The following is a 19,343-nucleotide window of genomic DNA, read 5'->3' on the forward strand; positions in this document are numbered from 1 at the left end:
ATGGTTCCAGATTTCCATCAGCAATTTGTAGCAGCATCAAGTTTGAAACCACACAAATGAGTCTGGACAAAAACAAATTTGGATAAATAGTATCTCACGGTGGGCGATACAGTTGAGATGTTGTGTTGTCTACAGGAGCCGTAGTGAAACTCAGTGCCCCCTGCCTGTGATATAATTCAGACCAGATGTCAGCTGAACCGTGTGACTAGCATTAGCAGCACTCACAGGAGGCTTCATTGTCTTTAACTGGCAAGCAAAAATTCAGCATTCCTGAAGGAGCAAACAAGAGACTAACCGGCAACCGCCGCCTTTTCCCGATCTTTCTCATTTTACTTTGGTTTTATTAAATTCCTTAATGACATTTCAGCAACAAGATGACGAGAAAGCTGCAAGAACAGCACAAACAAAAGTGCTCCGTACAAGCTTGGGTAAGAAATTAAACAATTCGTTCCCTAACCATTCTTTTTAATAAATAATTGTACAATGTAATACAATTCTGCAAAAATAAATGCAATTCTGTTTGTAGTACGAAAATGTAGCATGAATATAATCTTGATGTAGCCTACTACCGTTTGTCGTTATCATGTGACCTAGCAATGTCAGTTGCGTCGCTTCACTTCCATTCATAAATCCTCTCCTTTGGCCTAATGGCATAGTAAAGTGTCCATTGTGTGCACACTTCAGAATCTCAACGAAAAATAGTAGGTTATCCACATACTTTTGGGCAACACTTTAATGAGTACTGTGAATTCCAGCATACTTCTTTTGTAACAAACTTTTATCTCCTACCGTAGGGAAGTAGGCCTATGCGATTTCGGAGTGCTGCTTGTTTCCGAGTCACTAAGAGTCATTTGCTCGAGAATCGGACTTCACTGGCATGCTGAAGTGGTACCGGTTCTTCTTGGTTCTTATCCTATGGTTCTTACCTTAGTCTCGAGTTCCTTAATGGGCGCCGTCATCTTTAGAATAGCACTATTGTCTTTGGACTTCAGTTTTTGCGGTCGCTCTGTATATTTCATCACTGTCGAGGAGTAAGTAGCTGGTGTTAACAAAAGTTATCATGAGCGTTGTAATGTTTTTCATAAGCATTGTAAAGCAGATGTCTTAACAAATGTAGACCAGGATTTTTTTACGAACAGTTTATTCATACCTATGCAAGATCGCTGTGAAAATACAGACCGGAAGTCAACAGAAAAGCGGCGGGGCTACATACGGTCTATAATCTGCCAAATAAAAACTGTTCAGTCGCTTTAAAAATAAACAACATTTCAGTAAGCCACATGATTTGAGAAATCGGCACAAACTATACAATATAAAAAAAAACTAAAAAAAAAACTGAAGAACAAATAGGTGTGATGTCATTTCAAACCATATCTGGCCAAAAACAACTGTGTTCTGGAGTATGTTTCCGGAAAACTTCACACTGGCTTTTAAACACCCTAAAACTGTTCATGATGATTACATAATATGTGGAAAAAAGTATTTTCCAAGTAATTTCTTCACTCAGTATGAGGAAATCACACACATAAAAAGAATGAATACACAAGCTCTAAAGGGAAAATGGGGCTTTAAGTCCAAACAGAGACCAAAGCCTTTTCATAAATATGAAGGTCAAGTCAGAGTTGAAGAAAGAATAAATATCCCCTTGTCTTTATTTGCCCAAGGTCATTTTCCAAAGTTGGTTTTGTAAAAGTCATTTTTGTTGTATTTTAATTTTAGTATCCATTGAAGAGTATACAGTGTTTGTTTAATATTGTGAATTATACTGACATAAATGGAGCACGCTGATCATGGCTCTCTGACTCATTTCAGAATGACATAAAAAAAATAATGCTCAAAGACAATATTTACGTTGAGGAGTTTGCTCATTTTTCATCAGTTGTTGCCATAAGCTCTATATGGACAGCAAGAGTGGCGTCTGTAAAATTAAACCCATTACCGGTAAAACATATTGGAATAAGTCAATAGTTCGCACATTTGGCTTCTTTTTATCACCGTAAGAGTTCCAACTAACTGTGGTTGAGAGGCGGCACAACTATTAATGTGAATAATTTCAAACATTTCAGCCATAAAAGCCTCAATTGAATTAACAATATACACATTACCATGCAAAGCAAGCATACAGCACTTAGCAGTGGTCAAAAATGATTTCCAAAACTACTTTTGGATTAATTCCTGAACTTTAAACTCAGAATTTAAATTACCACACAACCCTGGTGTTTGTCCAAAAACAGTATAATTTGGTTGGGAATTTTTTTTTTTTTTTTTTTTTTTGTGGATGGGAGGGAAAAAACCCTGACACTTCAGATTCAGGCAGCAATAAAATAACTGACTAACCCATGTCAAGTCTGGAATTATATAACATCCCCACATCAAATAACTAGCCTCTGGATATGGCTACAACTTCATATCTTACTTCAGAACAGTTGAAGATGTGCCACTTTGGACTTTTGGCATATATACTTGGCCAAAAAACAAAGAGGAAAAAGGGATATGGACACAAGTAACCACACCATATACACGAGAAATAAAACATTTATTTTATAGTCTATTGTTGTCATTTGTCCCTAAAAAGCACAGATGTATTAGGATGGTAGCTCACAAATCAGGAACCAGGATTTTTTTTTCCTTTTCACCTTTCTCCCCCTTTCTGTACAGTTCCCACAATGCTTTCCAACCTGCGGGCACGAATGGAGGGCAGCTGTTCATAAGTGCTGAAGCCCAGCTCTGAATTTTGCTGGGGCAGCCAAAAAAGCAGAAGGTGGTTCTTCAACACCTGGAGAAAAAAAAAAGAAAAACAACACCAGGAAAGGTGAGAAATCAAGAGAGAAATATAATGGAGATAAAAGTAGATCCTGGAAATGGAAACTCTCTTTAAAATAGAGGTGAGTGAGTGGCTGATGGTACCTCATCTGTCATGTAGTAGGTCTTTCTAAGCAGGCTCCGACGTGCCGCTTCTACCTCCTACAGAGTGTGAAAGTCAGGATGGTCATCACTCACAGCACAATGACAAAATAAGACCACTAAGAGACAATCTATCACACTTGCTTCACTTTTCCGACATATTTCAAACCCAACCACTCAATTTAGCAGTTTGTGACAGACAACTTGCATTTATAATTTACAGTTTTCCCCAGACGAAACATTTGCTTGCTTGACTTGATGACTTGTTATTTCCTCATATTAAGCCATTATGGCTTCTGAAGAATGGGAATATGATGTACAAGTCCTACTGACAAATTTTATTTTTGAAACTTGAGAGTCTTTGGACACTTTTCACATTAAGTTTATGGAAAGAGCAGCTTTTAAATGTATTTTTATGCTCCATTTAACAAAGTAAGTCATATGGTTTTGTAATATTGTAACATGAAAATGATAACTGAATTTTCATTTTTGAAACTAGCCCTTCAGGATTGCTCATCAAGGAAATTCTTGCTTTTTTGTGACATTGGTCTTGCTCAGTGTTGTGATTTTTAACTAAACCTAAAACGATTCAACTTTTAGGTAACTAAAATGAAGCCGAAATAAAATATGATATACATTTTAGATTAAAAAATAAAGGTTGTGTTCACCCTTTCAAAAAAGAAAATTATACATTTAGCCCTGATTTGCTAGCATTTATACCATCATTTTTACCAACAAATCTAAAGAAAAAACGGCTTTGACGTATATTTTAAAACAGATCTTGTCAAATATCCAAACCAATGCTGTGTGTTGAGCTAAACAGGCTCGCTATATGCGTACATATGATGGTATATGATGGAGCTGACAACTCGGGAAGAGCTTATAAAATATGTAAAGAAAAACTGTCTCAAAACAATGACGAAAATCGAAAATCTGCTGCAAGGAGACGTGGTTCTGATGCCTGTAATGGGTAACATCGCACCTATGACGAGAAAAAAAACAGTTTGCTTGTTTGCCCATTCTGTCCTTTTTAAGTTCGCAGCTAGTGACATGTCCTGTTTTTGGTTTGATTATATGTCTTAGGTCCGTGTTGTATTCATATTTCAGTCAAACCTCACCAGAGTTTGTTCAAATCATTTGTGAACCCACCCTTAAATGAAATAATGCTAAAATAACACTAGTCTTGATGCCCTTGTAGTTTACCTCTGCCACTGCATCCTGGGAGAAAATAAAAGCATTGAGATGGGCAACAGCCACAGCATAAAGTACAGGACACCAGTTCCTTTTCAGAGCTCCTGTTACTAGTGCTCGAAAATACAGCTGCAACAGAGGCAGGGAGTCCTCCATGGGGGACGTGAACTTCTCCAGTGGAACAGGCAGCTGTAAAGGACAAACAAATCAGATTTCAGCTGGAGATGGTCTTAACTGCTTCACAAAAGGGATTTACAGTTTAGTCATATATATGGCACATATACATCTATGGATAAGCTCCGAAATGGCTTTAAAGGGCAATTTTCACAGCTACACAGACAGAACAGCTTTTTTTTTTTTTTTTCCAACCAAACAGCCACTGTCAAGTATTTTTTTATAAATGTTTAATGCCATTTAGTCAAGGAAAAATGTATTCTACATTTAGAGTAGGCAAAAATACATTGTGGTTTTATTTTGTCACAAAACTTCTGTGACTCTTATTACTCATAATTTCTTTGAATTGCAAAAAGTTGAATAAGTAAATGCAATAAAACATTTTTGTAATAAAATTTCACTTTCATTTATATGCAGTAGAATAAAAACATATATTTTTTATTAAAATCATTAAAAAAGTCACCATGAAATCTATGAAATATTGCAGTATTTTCATCCTTCATACTTATCCTGCACATAAAACCCTTGATGAAAAAGAAACCCCTTACCTGCTGTAGCGAGACCCCCAGCGATCGCAGCATTCCCACATGTTCACCGAACACAGCCAACCTCATGGTGACACTGTAGCGCCGCTGTAGAGGCAAAAGCATGAAGCAGCCAAAGAGCGGGTCACCGAATGACACAGCCTCGTACTGCGCCAGTAGAGCCGAATATAAGTCATGAAAGGAAGCCAGGCCTGGTGGAGCTGAGCCCAGATCCAGCGCCTCAAGCTGGGCTGGCTGTGTTAGTCTGCGAAACAGCGCCCAAGTAAGCTCTTGCACAGGTCGCTCCAGGAAGAGGTCACTGGAGCACAGAAAGACACAGGCTAGCCGGGCCAACTTAGCCACTGGTGGCACAGCCGTGAGCGCTTGCTCCCTCCAGCTCTCCAGCACAAGCAGCCATTGAAGGCAGTGAGTGGCTGACTGCAAAGACCCTGCTGGAAGGGACTCTACCTCCTGCCCACCGCCAGCTGACTGTCCCGTTCGCTCATAGAGACTGATGAGCGGTAAGTAGGGCCAGTCGGAAGGCAGCGAGGGGCCAGTCAGCTCAGGTAGAAGATGAGAGCGGACGAAAGGGTTTCTGCCGAGGTACCGGTCCCGGGATGAAAGGACAGAGGGTTCCATGTGTGCAAGGTGGGTGAGGTAGCAACCCCGGATGGAGGGCAAATGATGAAGAGCGTCACGTAGCAAGGCACCAACGGCAGGTGAAGTCCTCTCCTTGAGCTGCAACTCGGCCAACGCGGCCACCTCTGGTTCACCACAACCACCCTCACTAACAAGGAAAAGAACAGAATTATTACTAGATATACATATTACATACTTCAAACTCTCATGACAGAGAACAAATATGTATATTCTCAAAGTACATCCTTCTCACAGTACATCCTTCCAGTGGTTAAATTGTGAAAACTATTCATAAATAAACAAGAGTTAAAAAGTTTGGGGTCGGTTATATTTGGTAATGTTTTTGAAAGTTGTCTCTTAAGCACAACATTTGTTTGATCAAAAATATATTTAAACTGAACACTGTTACATATTAGTACAATTAATTTATAACCTTTTTATATATTAATATATTCTAAAATGTAATTTATTCCTGTAGTGGCAAAGGTGAATTTTTAGCATGATCCTTCAGAATTCAAATTTGAGAAGTTATGCAACTCATTTTTTTTGTGGAAACTGTGATGCGTCTTTTTCAGGATTGTTTGATAAATAAAAACTTCAAAATAACGGCATTGATTTGAAATAGACATTTTTATAACATCATAAATGTTTTTACTATTATTCTGATCAATGTAATGCATCCTTGCTGAATTTAGTAGTGTAAAATTAAAGGATAAAATTCTGTAGATAAACACTAAATGAAATTCACCAAGAATACATGTAAAAAATATATATAGCTAAAAACATCAACTGTCAACTATCCATGGAAAGATGGCTCCATCCTGTAAGAAATATGTAGTTTGCTGCTCTCTTGTGAATATAAAGTAATACTACAGCTTGATAAAGCAGGGAATCTAAAATCTTTTTTTTTTTCAATCATTGCAACAACACAAATTATAAAACTATTTATAGCATGTTTGTAACTCTATTGAAAGGAAGAACACAATCAGAACGATGAACAATAATATGTACCCAAATGTAAACCCCCAGCCAGTTTTGAGACTGCAGACGCTTGGTGTAATTTCTCTCAACGAGTTTCAGCTCTTATCTTTGTACAGTTAATGAAACATAAAGCCTGTCCTTGTGGTACATGACTGAAGAGGCTCAAGAATAATAATGCAATCATTTCATATCAAAGCAAAATAAAAGACATAATCATACATTTTAACAGTCAGTTATGATTAAACAAAATGAGGGCTAAATTGGCTTTTTTTTCTTTCTTTCTTCCTTTGCTTACACTGAATTCAAAGTATAGTGACATTTGTAATGACAATAAACAAAAAACATTTATTTGAGGTTAAACAAAATGAGGGCTAAATTGGCTAAAATCCAAGCATCTGAATATGTGGGCACTGCAGAAACATGTGAATATTATTTTGTGAATACCAATTACAATCACACTAAGACGGCAAGGGAGATGAGAGCTTGGGGCAAAGCTTCATCAGATACTCACGGAAGGAGGCTGTGGCTGAATGTCAAGACAGACATGAGTTCATGAGCCAAGTATTCACTGCCAGGCAGCAGCCAAGACAATAAAGCCAACGATACTTGGTGGAACAAGAAAGCGTGTTTGGCCACCTCTGGGTCAACTGGAACCTAAAGATAATTAAATCACAAAATAAAACAGGGCTCCTATTTCAATCTTCACATTTCAGTTCCCATCTCAGGGTTTACAATTTTCCATACATTTTCCATTTCCAGAATCAAATCTCCAAATCTCTCTGTTGATTTTTCAGACCGTGTAACATAAATGGTTCATACAGCATTATTTTCAGAATTATATTTGGTATATAGGACAGTAATCTGTTCTCAAAGGTGATAACATGCGCTTATATGATGTGAAGAATCCTAAAATAACAGCGATTGTTTGGTCCTTTATCTGTTGCTGGTTTGAGTGGCATTTGAGTAAACATTCTTTAAGTGAAGTTCAAAATAGACTCACTCGACGCTTATGGTAAAGACAAACAGTTTTGCATAATGAAAATGTGCACCTTGAATTCATTCAGTCAATGAGATGAATTGCCTACACTGATTATGAACGACACATCAGAAGCAAACAAAACCCATTATAATCACTGCCGCTGTCTACACTGGATATACAGTTTCTGACATACAGTACATTAGTTCTGTATGTCATTGAATTCATTCAGAATGAATTAACTAAACTTTTGCAATGAAACATGCTTGTATGATGGGTTTATATATTTATAAATTATAAATTTTATATTTTAGAAAACATTCATTAAGCAAAGAAATTAAAACATTTTTCATTTTCTATATAAAAATATATAATAAAAATGTATAAATGATATCAGTATGCATAATATGTATGTAAATGCTGTTTTGTTAAATGCGAGGTTGCAGTTACCAGCTTGTGGGCCAGTCTGAGCAGTAGATACAGCAGGTGGTGCTCATGGCGTAAAATCCAGGCACTCATGTGAGAAACAAAGGGCATGGCTCCGATACAAGACCGCAGATAAGCCAGAACAGCATCAGAGAGGATGAGATGACTGAACTGATAAGAGAGAGAGAATTAAATTAGCCACGAATTAAAAAGAACACAGCATTTATTTCAGATCTATAAAACAGTTTAGCCATAGAGAATTAACCTTCTGAATTAAGCCCTTGTGGATGGAGGTGATGGTGTTCAGCAGGTATAGGAGTGCAGTAGGGAGGGACAGAGGGGAGTTGGGTCCTGCAATCGGGCTGGAGGTCATCAGCCTCGAGCTGAACAAGCCTGGCAGACTGGGGACGACCTCCACACCAGGGGCACTAAGCCTGGGGTTACAGATCACAGAGCTGGACCTGCAGAAGAAGATCATATTGTTCCATTTATGTAAGATCTATTCTTTTTGTATAGCTCAAAATGATCACAGTACCCTACAATATAAGCCCAGGCACGTCCTTCCTTTGTTCATTTACTTACATCATGCTATATTAAAATGGCAAAAATAATAAATAAAAAATACAAAAAAAATATAATAATTACAGTTGTACAATATAATTGTAAAATTTAAGTACAGCAATTTAATTCAGGTAATATAATTCACTTGATTCTTCAAGTGAACACACTTTTAAAGAAAAGATCAATACATCCGAAAACATCTGTTGCAATTTAAGTCATATAGTAATTTTATTGTACAATAACGCCACAGATAGTCATTATAATTTAAAAATCATTACTATTTAACTAATATTACTTAACCATTTCACATTTTATTTTATTAACATCACAGTTTATTGTTGTATATAACATTATGGTGATGCAAATATCATTGAACAGATTTTTAAAGCTGTTTTAAAAAACAAAACATGAATTCATATACAGCAACCGTCCCAGGACACTAAAGTAAAATAACAGATCACCCTACCTGAAGCTGCTGGCCAGATTTTGCATGGCCTGATGGGATATCAGGGGCAAAATCACGTCTGAAGTTAGTGACTCTAGTTCCTGTAGACACTGTACCGGCTGGAAGGAGCTCTGACAAATGAATCAGATCAGATTAGTCACGTTGCATAACACATATGCAAAGGATGGTAATTATTTAAAGTATCTCTATATAATAGGCCCATTTGCATTAAAAGCTTCAGTTACCACAACTAAATTAAAAAAAAAAAAAAAAAAAAAGTATGTGAATACGAGGCTGTGAATAGCACTCAATCTATATTAGCAGTGTAACATAAAAATACTATCAGCAACTATTTTGTGCAGGCAGCATTATCTTGCCTTGAGGGAACTGACTGAATACGCTGAATAAATCTCTCATATGTTGGTGTTTATCCCACCAGAAGCATTGATTCTTTTCATTGAAAAAGAGCAACTGTTTACCCACTTTGCATCTTAGAGATGAGTTCATGTTTCATGTATCATTCATGAATCTATTGCAAAACTTTTCAAAGAATTTAAAGGGGTCATGACATGGATTTCTTTAATGATTTTAATATTTTCCTTATTCGAACCCTCTGTCTAAAATGATCCATTTTTAAGGGGCCGGCTCATGAATGATTCATCTTTCAACAAGTTTCTTTGCGAACTCTCCTTCTAAAGTCTGTACAGACAGAGATGCAACCCAGTAGTTTAAAATGGAAACAAAGCCAACGTTCTTTCACTCTTCCACTTGTCACTCTTGATCCTGTTGTCAACGGACTCAAGTTCGTGGAGCTAATGTACTGTATGTCAGAAACTGAACACGCATCTGTATACCGTAACCATTGTAGACAGCGGCAGTGATTATAATGGGTTTGCTTCTGATGTGTCGTTCACAATCAGTGTAGGCAAATGTCAGCTGTTAAGCAACTGAATGCTAGTGGGCGGAGCCTATGGTGTGATGATTTATTTGTTGATGTCTTGCTCTGGAGGCAGTCATATGCAAATATATTTGCCTGTGTGACATCACAGATGCAGCAATAAAAAAAAAAGATTTCTCATGTCATGACCCCTTTAAATAAATGTAAAAATGAATAAATGTAATTTGTAAATAAATATGCCTTTAGGAATATGCCTGTTTTAAATACATGAGAGTAAAACAGGCATCCAGACTCGTTTTAAAATGACCTTGTCAGTGAGGTTGGTGGGACACTGGCTTTGATTCTTATTTCATTCTTATAAATACATACTTGCACACAGAGCTGAGAATAATACGCCTCCACGTAGAGCAGGTAGGATGGAAGCAGAATCAGAGCGCTTGACATTTGAGCCGAGCCATCGAGTGCTCTCACACAGCCCTTGAGAGAGCTAATGACAGTGGGCTGGAGACCCGTCACATGACTCCACAGAACAGGAGGAGGTGGAGGACACTCTGTACCCTGAGCACTGTCGATACACACATCCAAACAGCTCCAGACCATATCCAAAATGTGAAATTGCAATATTATAAAAAGCAAGACAAAAAAAACAGTGGCACATTTGTCTCTTAATAAACATTAAAACAGTGGTTAATCCTACCAAGAGTATCTGACGAATTGTAAAAGTCAATCAAATAGAAAATAATCGTAAACCTCTTTTGATTATTTTTAAGGAACCCATTGAATTGCTTAAAGGAATAGTTCACTTCAAAATCATCATTTATTCAACCTCAAGATGTTTCAAACCTGTATGAATTTCTCTCTTCTGCTGAGCACAAAAGAAGATATTTAGAAGAATGTCGGTTACCAGACAGTTGATGTACCCCATTGACTTCCATAGTAGGATTCAGATTCAGATTATTTTATTTCATGCCATGTCTGCAGTCAGAGCTATTTTCATGGCAAAAATTCATTTACAAAAATACAAACATCATATAAATACAACAAAAACAAAACAAATAAACAAGAAGTCGTATTATACAATATATTTTTTTAAATTAACATATGATAAAAAGTCCAGAACCTTTTCAGGCATAATCTCATTAAATATGTCCTTCAAAGAAGTAACTTCATAAAAGAGCCTTCTACTTGCGTTAAGTCCAGGACAATCTAATATAAAATGTTTGACAGATAAAGGAATTTTACAAAACATACATAAAGTTGGGTCTTCACCTTTATCCATAGTAGGAAGAAAATACTATGGAAGTCAATGGGGTGCGTTAACTATTTGGTTACCGACATTCTTCAAAATATCTCTTGTGCTCAGCAGAAGAAATTAAGTCAGGTCAAGTCAGGTTTGAAACAACTTGGGGGTGAGTAAATGATGACCGAATTTTCATTTTGAAGTGAACTATTCCTTTAATTGCTTAAATGCACATTCCCACATATTTTTATTTATGTAATGTGCAATTGTTCAGACATCTGGACAAGGTTTGCCAAAGAATAGCATATCCTAAAAGTGGAGTCTCACCTGACAAGGCCTCTCTGCAGTTCTTCATGGCATCCTGCCGTTTGAGTGACCTGAGTAAGCAACACCAGCAGAGCTCTGATTCGGTCCAGCTCCAGAAACAGCACAGCCTCAGACGAAGCACACGGCCGGTTCCCAGCCTGCAACCTCTTCACCAGCACAGGATACAGATCCCTGGAACCACATCAATACAGTCAGACGCTTTGAATACATCCCTAAACATCTAGCTATTTGTCACAACCACAGCTTATTGTCATCATTTGAAAGGGAAGTGAATGATCACCCTTACGTGTAAAGACTGCAAGCCTGTCCGTAGCCGGCAGCAACTGCGAACAACCTCAGAGCCTCTGTGGTGCAGCGAAGAGCTTCACCTGCTTCCAGCAACATCTCTGATGGATCCACAACCACAAAACGTAACAAAAGCTCCTTTCCTCCTAGAGAGTTCAGCTAAGAGAGACAGTATAATTAAGGCCATGCTGTGACTTTAAGATAAATATCATACTAAATGTACAATTTCTTTGTATTAGAACTTTACTTATTTTAGGAAAACCATCCAAATATGTCATCCAAATAGCATCGTAGCCCATAGCAAGACCATGTATATATATACAATTTTAGCATAAGAGTATGGTTTGAAATCTGAGTTGGAGACCTGTCACATCTTTTAATAAGCATCATACTCATTTACTAAAGAGGGGGGAGACCTATCAATCTTGCAATAAGTATCATACTTATTTACATTTGGTGGGCACTTGACACTGTTGACCTATGCTATTCAGGGAATACTCACTATTCTAGCACAAGCATGCCTCCCTGCACTTGCTAAAACACGAAGCAGCTTCATCGCCAAAGCAACAGGCAGCCCATACAAAGAGGATGGAGTCTGAGAGACGGCAGGGGTCCAGGAGCAGGGAAGGAACTCAGAAATCACAGTCTCCATCAGTCGTGGGCAGTTCAAGACCTGACAAAAAAAAGGTTTCCATTTCAATAAACAATCTTGACACAGATCAGAAATTGTTGCACATTTGTAAACACAAAAGTCCCTACAAGATCAAATTTTTTCGCATCCACTTCCAAATGTGGTTATTCAATATATATTTGTCTAAACATGTATATCTAAATTCTCTTGGAATTCCAAGCCACCACAAGGCAAGGGCCTGTATGTACTCCCATGTAAGAAATTGAAACACAGAAACTGTATTTCAAACTCTTGCCCTATGAATTTTATTTAAAAAAAAAAACAAAAAAAAAAAAAAAACAGCTTCGCTACTGAAAAGTACATTAGGCAAGTTTCTCAGCAACGAGGTGATAGCTTCGCAATTAAACTCACAGCTTCACGCAGGTAATTCACACTAACAATTAGGGCTGTGAAGCGATACATCGCATCCAAAATAAAAGTGTGTTTACATAATGTGTGTGTACTGTGTATAATTATTTTGTATAAACACACACACATGCATGTATATATTAAAAAAATGTTTGCTTGTACATACTGTATATATATATATATATAATCTAAATATTTTGTATTAAATAACACATTTTTCTTAAATATATACATCCATGTGGGTGCATGCATATATAACTATATAACAAATGAATTATACACAGTTCACACACATACATTATGTAAACACAAACTTTAATTTTGGATGCGATTAATCCTTTCACATTCACAGCCCTACACAATCTCTCTTTCTCTCGTTAATTAATTACATTTCATTCAAATAAATATATGCTTACCGCAATACTTTATTTCATTTCAGAATTCTAGATATAACGAACCGTAGATAAATAACAAACAAAAATTACTGTTATTTTCAAGCCTACATCCCTTCAGTCAGATTTTGCATGCAAACACCCATGACAGCTTTTAACATATCCATGCTGGCAGATAATCATGGTACCACTCGACGTGAATCATATAAATGATTTTATTTGCTCGCCCACCTGAGGGTCAACCTTCTCACATTGTAAAGCGCTCACCAACAAAATCGTTTTAGGCAGGGATTAATGTAAACAGATATTGGATACAAGTAAACTGAACTTGAATAGGCGAGACAGAAGTATATGGTCAAAAGATCAAAAGAAACAAGCTGAAGTACTAACATTTCTAAAACCAAAAAAATTAGAACTAAATAAAGCTAAATAGAAACATTTTAGAAAAATAAAAACGTCAAAAGGATATACGACTAAACCTCACATGAATGAAAACTGAAAATATTCTAATTCAAGTTATTAACAAATATGATTCTAGACCAGGAAGAATTTTGAAAAACATTTGTCACAATGATATATAAATAACAATAAAATAGCAGTGGTGGTGCAGAATTCAGTTACCTGTGTGGCTGCAGCGGTCGAGTGGCGAGCGATTCTGATCAGAACCTCCAGAATATCAAGAACAACTCGTGGAGAGGGCCGCAGCACCTCCAGGATGTAACGCAGTCGAGGAAGTCCCTGCATCCTTAAAAAGCCCTGATGACGACACACAAACTTGAGAGCCGATACTAACTTTGCAGAAAGAGAGACATCTTAGAGTCCAGTTACCTTGACAACATCTTGCCTAGCAACATCATGATCGGTTTTCTTTTCTTCTTTTTCCTTTGCCGTTTCTTTTAAGGCTTCATCCAAGCCTTCATCTTCCTCATCCTCATCCTCCTGAACAGTTGGCAGCAAAGGAAATGTTGCCATCCCGAGTAGCCATGAGAAGGCATTATCCAAGCACTCCTAGGATGAGAGATCAGAACTGTTGTGCTTCTTCATCCCCAAAAGTGCATAAATGATACGCGAGATGATAGTCTCTTACTTCATCATCGGATGAAACCAGCAGAGCTCGCAAGGCATGCACCGCTGCTGACATCACACCCTCCACACCGTCATCCAGGGAGAAACGCAGAAGGAAGAGGAGTCCAGCATCCAGTAAAGAAGACAAGACGCTGCCCTTCAGAGAGGAAGTGTACTCACCAGCACGGGCCTGATGGAGAACACACGCGTACAGTGTTTATTAAGAGACAAATCTACCGAAAGAAAATATTACAATGGATGGATGGATGGATTTTTGTTCAAAGTTAGCAATTTCAAATTTCTAAACGTGCTTTTGTTTTACCTAGATTCCCTATTTGCATACATATTCTTCCGCAAAAAGCTTGCACTTTTATTTTTTTAACTTCTAGAGGGACAAAAGTTACATAGTGTACCTTTAAGTTTAACCATGCAAAATATTTTAGTAAGCCATTGTTACTTTATTGAACAAAATAAAGTGTCCAATAAAAGGGTTACCAAGATAAAATGAGTAGTATTATGTTAGCCATGGGATTTCAACCTGTCTGTAGGGCTGTCAAACTATTAATCGCGATTAATCGCATCCAAAATAAAAGTTTGTGTTTACATAATATATGTGGGTGCACTGTGTATAATTATTTTGTATATATATAAATACACACACATGCTAATATTATTTATATATAAAATATTTATATTTATATATAATATAAATCTATATACAGTAATAGTATATACATGAAAATATTTCTTAAATATATACAAGCATGTGTGTATTTATATGTATAAAATAATTATACACAGTGCACCCACATATATTATGTAAACACAAACTTTTATTTTAGATGCGATTAATCGCGATCAATCGTTTAACAGCCCTACCTGTCTGTATCTATGAGGAGATTTGCTACATATAAAATAAAATTAGTTTCAGTCAGGCTGCCACTATGACTAAAGTCTTCATCTCATTTGAGTTTAGATTATTTTAAATATTTTTTTTAATATCATTTTTTTTAATGATGGGAAAAAAAGAGAATCCAGCATTTACCCTCTTTAATTATAGTGTTTGTGAAATCAAATCTACTACGATCTAATAGCTTTTCACATCAACTCGAACTTTTTGTGTTTTAAATGTTGGTTTACTTTGGTCAGGACATTCGCGAGAGTGCTGACGGCCAGATTGCGCTGTTGGTTGAGCTGACTGCGAGAGAGGAGAAAAAGCTCTTGCAGTGAATATCCAGCCAGCTGGAGCAGAGGAGAGAGAGAAAATTATTTAAATATTATTACACGTATGACAGATGCACAAGTCTGAATTTGACTAATACAAGCATCTTTTAAAAGAAGTACTGGCATCAGTTATATTTCACTGCCAGTCTAAAAACAATCAAATAGAGATGAATTTAGCTAAAGCAACTCACCTCTGGCTCCTCTCCATGGTGATGCAGGCCCAAATGGGTGGGCAGGTCTTTGGTGGCTGGGATGAGACTTCCAGCGAAATCAAACCGTGCTTGCATAGCCTGAAAATGTAATAAAGCATTTGTACAAACAAGAACACAGAATACCAGAGAACATTTCATTTATCTCATTAAAGTCAGTATAAAATGAAATTTAACAATTTTCTAAATACATGTAGATTCTGTCTGTTGTTCATAACTGACAGTGAAATGACAGCCTTCTTTCTGGTGATGTAAACCCATCTCTTTCTTACAAATAACTGCAAACTCATATTCAGATCTACGTGATTCAATCAACAACCGATGGACAGAACCTAATTTTTTTTTCCACAATAGAGATCCTTTATGTGCATAGCACAGATATTCCAGGATTAGTTCAAGTATGTGCCAAAGCTTAATACTTAGGGTTTGGGGTTTTGGAAAAAAGTACACAACTAATTAAACCACCTTTGTAGGTTTCATGGTTTGTACCTTTTTGGTGCTGAGCCTACTGGGTGCAGGAAGGTCTCTAGTCCATTCCAGTTTGTCTAGCTCCACCTTGTCCATGTGAATCCATTCCTTCTGTGGCTTGATGGGCAGCTCCTCCTCTGCAAAAAATAAAAATAAAAAACTCAGTTATTTAAAAAGTCTATTCACGTGTATATTGACAAACACATACCACATGCTGACGGCAGTGTGACTATGGAAGAACTGTTCTCTGAACGGTAGCCTCTGATGTGCTTCATCCATAAATGTCATTGAGTACCTCTTATCTCTATTACCTTAAAACAAATTGGTGCTTGCTCTAGCTAACTCTGCTCTAATCAGACTAATTGAAATTGATGTATCTGCCTTAGCATGCTGGGCTCACCGCTTAGCTGGACAGATCTGCAAAGTGTACAGTCCAGAATATGTGTGGCCAGTTCCAAGCCCAGGGTGAATAAAGAACTGGAAACCATCCAGCTGCACTTGTGCTGACAAGATTGAGAAGACGCCGGCCTGTACATTAGCTTTACTTTCTAATGTTGTATGCATGCGGACTAGTCCAAATACCCCATTCAGCCTACTTCATGAGTAGCATTTGTCAAATAAACTACAAATATGTAGGTTTACCTTGTCTTTACAACATTACATCACAAAACAAATGGTAGCTATATTGTGTGATCTGCTGCTGCTAAAATCACTTACCTGTAATTGGAGGCTGAACTGCAAGCGGATTCTTATCTTCCTCGTAATCCTCCATGGTATCCCTTTGAGATTCCTGAGCTTTCATTGTGTGGTCTAACTCTGTAGAAGTGCTATTAGGTGGAAAGTTTTCTTTTTGCACAGGCTTGGATGATGACTCAGATCCTGGTGTTCTCTGGGCCTTCCGAGATCTCACAAAGTCCACTAATCTAGGGTCTGACATAATGCAACAATGTGAGCTCTAAAACTCTTAAATATATGAAAAGAATAAAATCAATAAAACAAAATCAAAAAAATTATGAAAATGGTCAGTGAAAGGGGGCTTTAATTACAAAAAAACACTTGCAACCGTGTTACTAAAACATTAGACATTTTCTGGCAACAAACATTTATACTACTGTTGAGAAAGTTAATAGTTTTTAAAGAAGTTTCTTTAGTTCACCAAAGCTGCTTTTATTTGATAAATTTTTTATTTTATTTTTTTAATTATAAATTTTTTTTTTAATTTTTGATAAACTGAATGTCACTTTTGATAAACTGAATTCATAATAAAAGCATAACTTTCTTTAAAAAAATAAAAATACACTGACCCTAAACCTCAAATTACAATAATTGAGAAGATTAGCATTTTAAGGAACCAAATAATATATTTTAGGGGTGTAACAGTTGTCTGTAAAAAAAAATAAATAAATAAAAACTGTTCTCCACCCACGCTTCAGCATACTATTGCACCGTCGTTCATCTTAAATCTGACGACGCATCTATAATTTGGTTTGTTGAAGATAACACGTAAAAAACAGACAGAGTTAGGCAAGTGTATGCATTCTGGCTTCCCAAAACGTTACAACCACGATGAGAAAAAAACATGGACAAAACAGTCACATTTATTTGTGATGTTGCTTGCAGTTTGATTATTTGTTCTTATTTTCTTCTTTATTTGACAGTAGTCTTTTTTTTCCTGAACATAGCCAATGCCGAACGTACCACATATACAGTATATTTCTTAGAAAGAAAAAATTACCCTTCACAATACTATAACAAATTTGAATGGAGGATCCTGCCAAATACAACACTACAATTGTACACTTCACTTTGCGTAAAAACTAAGAAGATATTGAGCTCACCGAGCTGTGCTAGCAGCTTCCTCTGTTCCTCCAGTATCTCACTCTGGGACATCGCCTGCAACCTTGCCTGATTCTCCTCATGGATTTTCATTGTCTCCATGGCACTATTTGCAATTGCAAGTCCTTGACCTGAAAGTAGCAAGGGGCCAGCAACACGTGCTGTAAAAGAACCACACACAGAAATTATGGTATGCTTTAGTTAGCCATGAAAAACTTTCTGGAATGTGATAGCGCTCACTCACCCATAACATCTGATTCAGGTCCCTCAGTCTCCATGCTCTCCAATGGTGAGAAGCCCACATGTCTAGATGCAGAAGACTGATCTCTAGTCTTTGAACCATTTAAAGACTGACCATCTTCATTATTAGACCTCTGTGCTGCAATTTGACGTGCAAAAATACTTTTTCTACCTCTTGGAGCTCTTTCCTGCCCCTATGTGCAGTAAAAAAAAAAAAGGCAGAATCGTCAAACAAGTGAACTGAAGAAAGGATTTTGTGCATGTATAATGTTTCCTCACCTCACTTTCCACCACAGATCTTCTTAAGACTTTAGGGAAAGCAGTGCCTGTGATACATGGGAGCAACACAGGTACTGCACTCGTGTCCCTCTCCTGTTATGAGGGAAAAATTACCAATAAGCATGGCATTGTGTTATCATTCAATCAAACAACAGACTGTAATAATTAAATAAAACACACAATGATCCTGGAGAGAACAGCACTGATATGGGTATCATGTCTGTCCAGTAGCTCTTCTGGGCCCTCATCTTCAAAACGCACCCGCTCCTGTTTAAAACGAGACTTCTTTGCAGGGGTCAAGGTGGGAATCTCATCTGGAAGATCTGAAGGTGCAGATACACTAATTTCACCCCAAATGTAGTGATTACACTTTAGAATAATAGTTTGTTTCACACATAAAAAAATCAGCTTGATCCTATGAATGCAGGTCTAATGAAACTCATCATTATGTGTATGAAATTGTTAAAAGATGAGATTCAATAACTGGCAGAAAGCTCAGATATTTCTACATTACCTTCAATAGTCACAACATCTCTGTGTTTTTCCTGCTCATTTTCACCAGCAGCGTCTTCTCCTCTGCGTTTATCAGGGCGCTTCACTACAGTGACAGTGGACTGACCGCCCGCCGCCAGAAGCTCTTGCTGCTCCCGGAGCAGATCCGCTTCGCTGTCTGTGGACTTGGGACGCCGCAACATCCCAAACTCCTGAATTAACACAACACAAGCCAAGGAGTCTATTATTTCAGAGAAGAATGTCAGGACTAATAATGACTCAACATTTACCCCTTAAATTTGCATCGTGTACTTCAATGACTTACAGTCTTAATGTTTATTGCTTAATATTCTATAGCCAGGAAGATCGTTCATGCCACGATCCTCTCAGCTATTTTGGATGAATATGTACTCTAGCTCTAAACACATGAGGAGTTTACAAACGTGTCTCAGCTTCCGGGTTATGCGTAACCATTACAAAATAAAAGTACTTTCGGTTTAAGCTTTCTTTTGTCTTTAAATAAAATAT

At 37.2% G+C, this 19,343-nt stretch overlaps 1 protein-coding gene and 1 long non-coding RNA gene across 2 annotated transcripts; one reads left to right on the forward strand and one right to left on the reverse strand.

The window, feature by feature from the left end:
• Positions 1-180: 180 nt before the first annotated feature.
• Positions 181-4,901, forward strand: LOC148973575 (uncharacterized). Its single transcript, XR_016146695.1, has 2 exons — positions 181-428; positions 2,659-4,901. It is a non-coding gene; the product is annotated as an uncharacterized LOC148973575 (long non-coding RNA).
• On the reverse strand, positions 2,520-19,300 carry rpap1 (RNA polymerase II associated protein 1). The gene is made up of 25 exons (XM_039668557.2): positions 19,141-19,300; positions 18,838-19,027; positions 18,504-18,646; positions 18,324-18,416; positions 18,049-18,238; positions 17,807-17,965; positions 16,686-16,898; positions 15,990-16,105; positions 15,483-15,581; positions 15,208-15,309; positions 14,090-14,257; positions 13,831-14,010; positions 13,624-13,758; positions 12,074-12,244; positions 11,573-11,730; positions 11,287-11,457; positions 10,089-10,284; positions 8,843-8,952; positions 8,081-8,276; positions 7,840-7,986; positions 6,925-7,067; positions 4,818-5,580; positions 4,108-4,284; positions 2,908-2,964; positions 2,520-2,776 (listed from the first exon to the last, which is right to left on the reverse strand). Exons 2-25 carry the CDS (start codon positions 19,016-19,018, stop codon positions 2,633-2,635), a joined length of 4,212 nt encoding a protein of 1,403 aa, XP_039524491.2. The 5' UTR covers positions 19,019-19,027; positions 19,141-19,300; the 3' UTR covers positions 2,520-2,632.
• Between the last annotated feature and the right edge of the window lie 43 nt (positions 19,301-19,343).

The sequence above is a fragment of the Pimephales promelas genome, chromosome 15 (assembly GCF_988280905.1).
Source record: "Pimephales promelas chromosome 15, fPimPro1.hap1.1, whole genome shotgun sequence".
Lineage (NCBI taxonomy): Eukaryota > Metazoa > Chordata > Actinopteri > Cypriniformes > Leuciscidae > Pimephales > Pimephales promelas.

Bases quoted from the DNA above. Each gene is read 5' to 3' on its own strand.
- rpap1 (XM_039668557.2), bottom strand. From the start codon at position 19,018: ATGTTGCGGCGTCCCAAGTCCACAGACAGCGAAGCGGATCTGCTCCGG. The intron at 16,106-16,685 runs GTAAGTGATTTT...TATTTTTTGCAG, and splicing joins AGTTCAGCCTCCAATTACAG to AGGAGGAGCTGCCCATCAAG. The intron at 14,011-14,089 runs GTAAGAGACTAT...CTCTCATCCTAG, and splicing joins TGGTTTCATCCGATGATGAA to GAGTGCTTGGATAATGCCTT.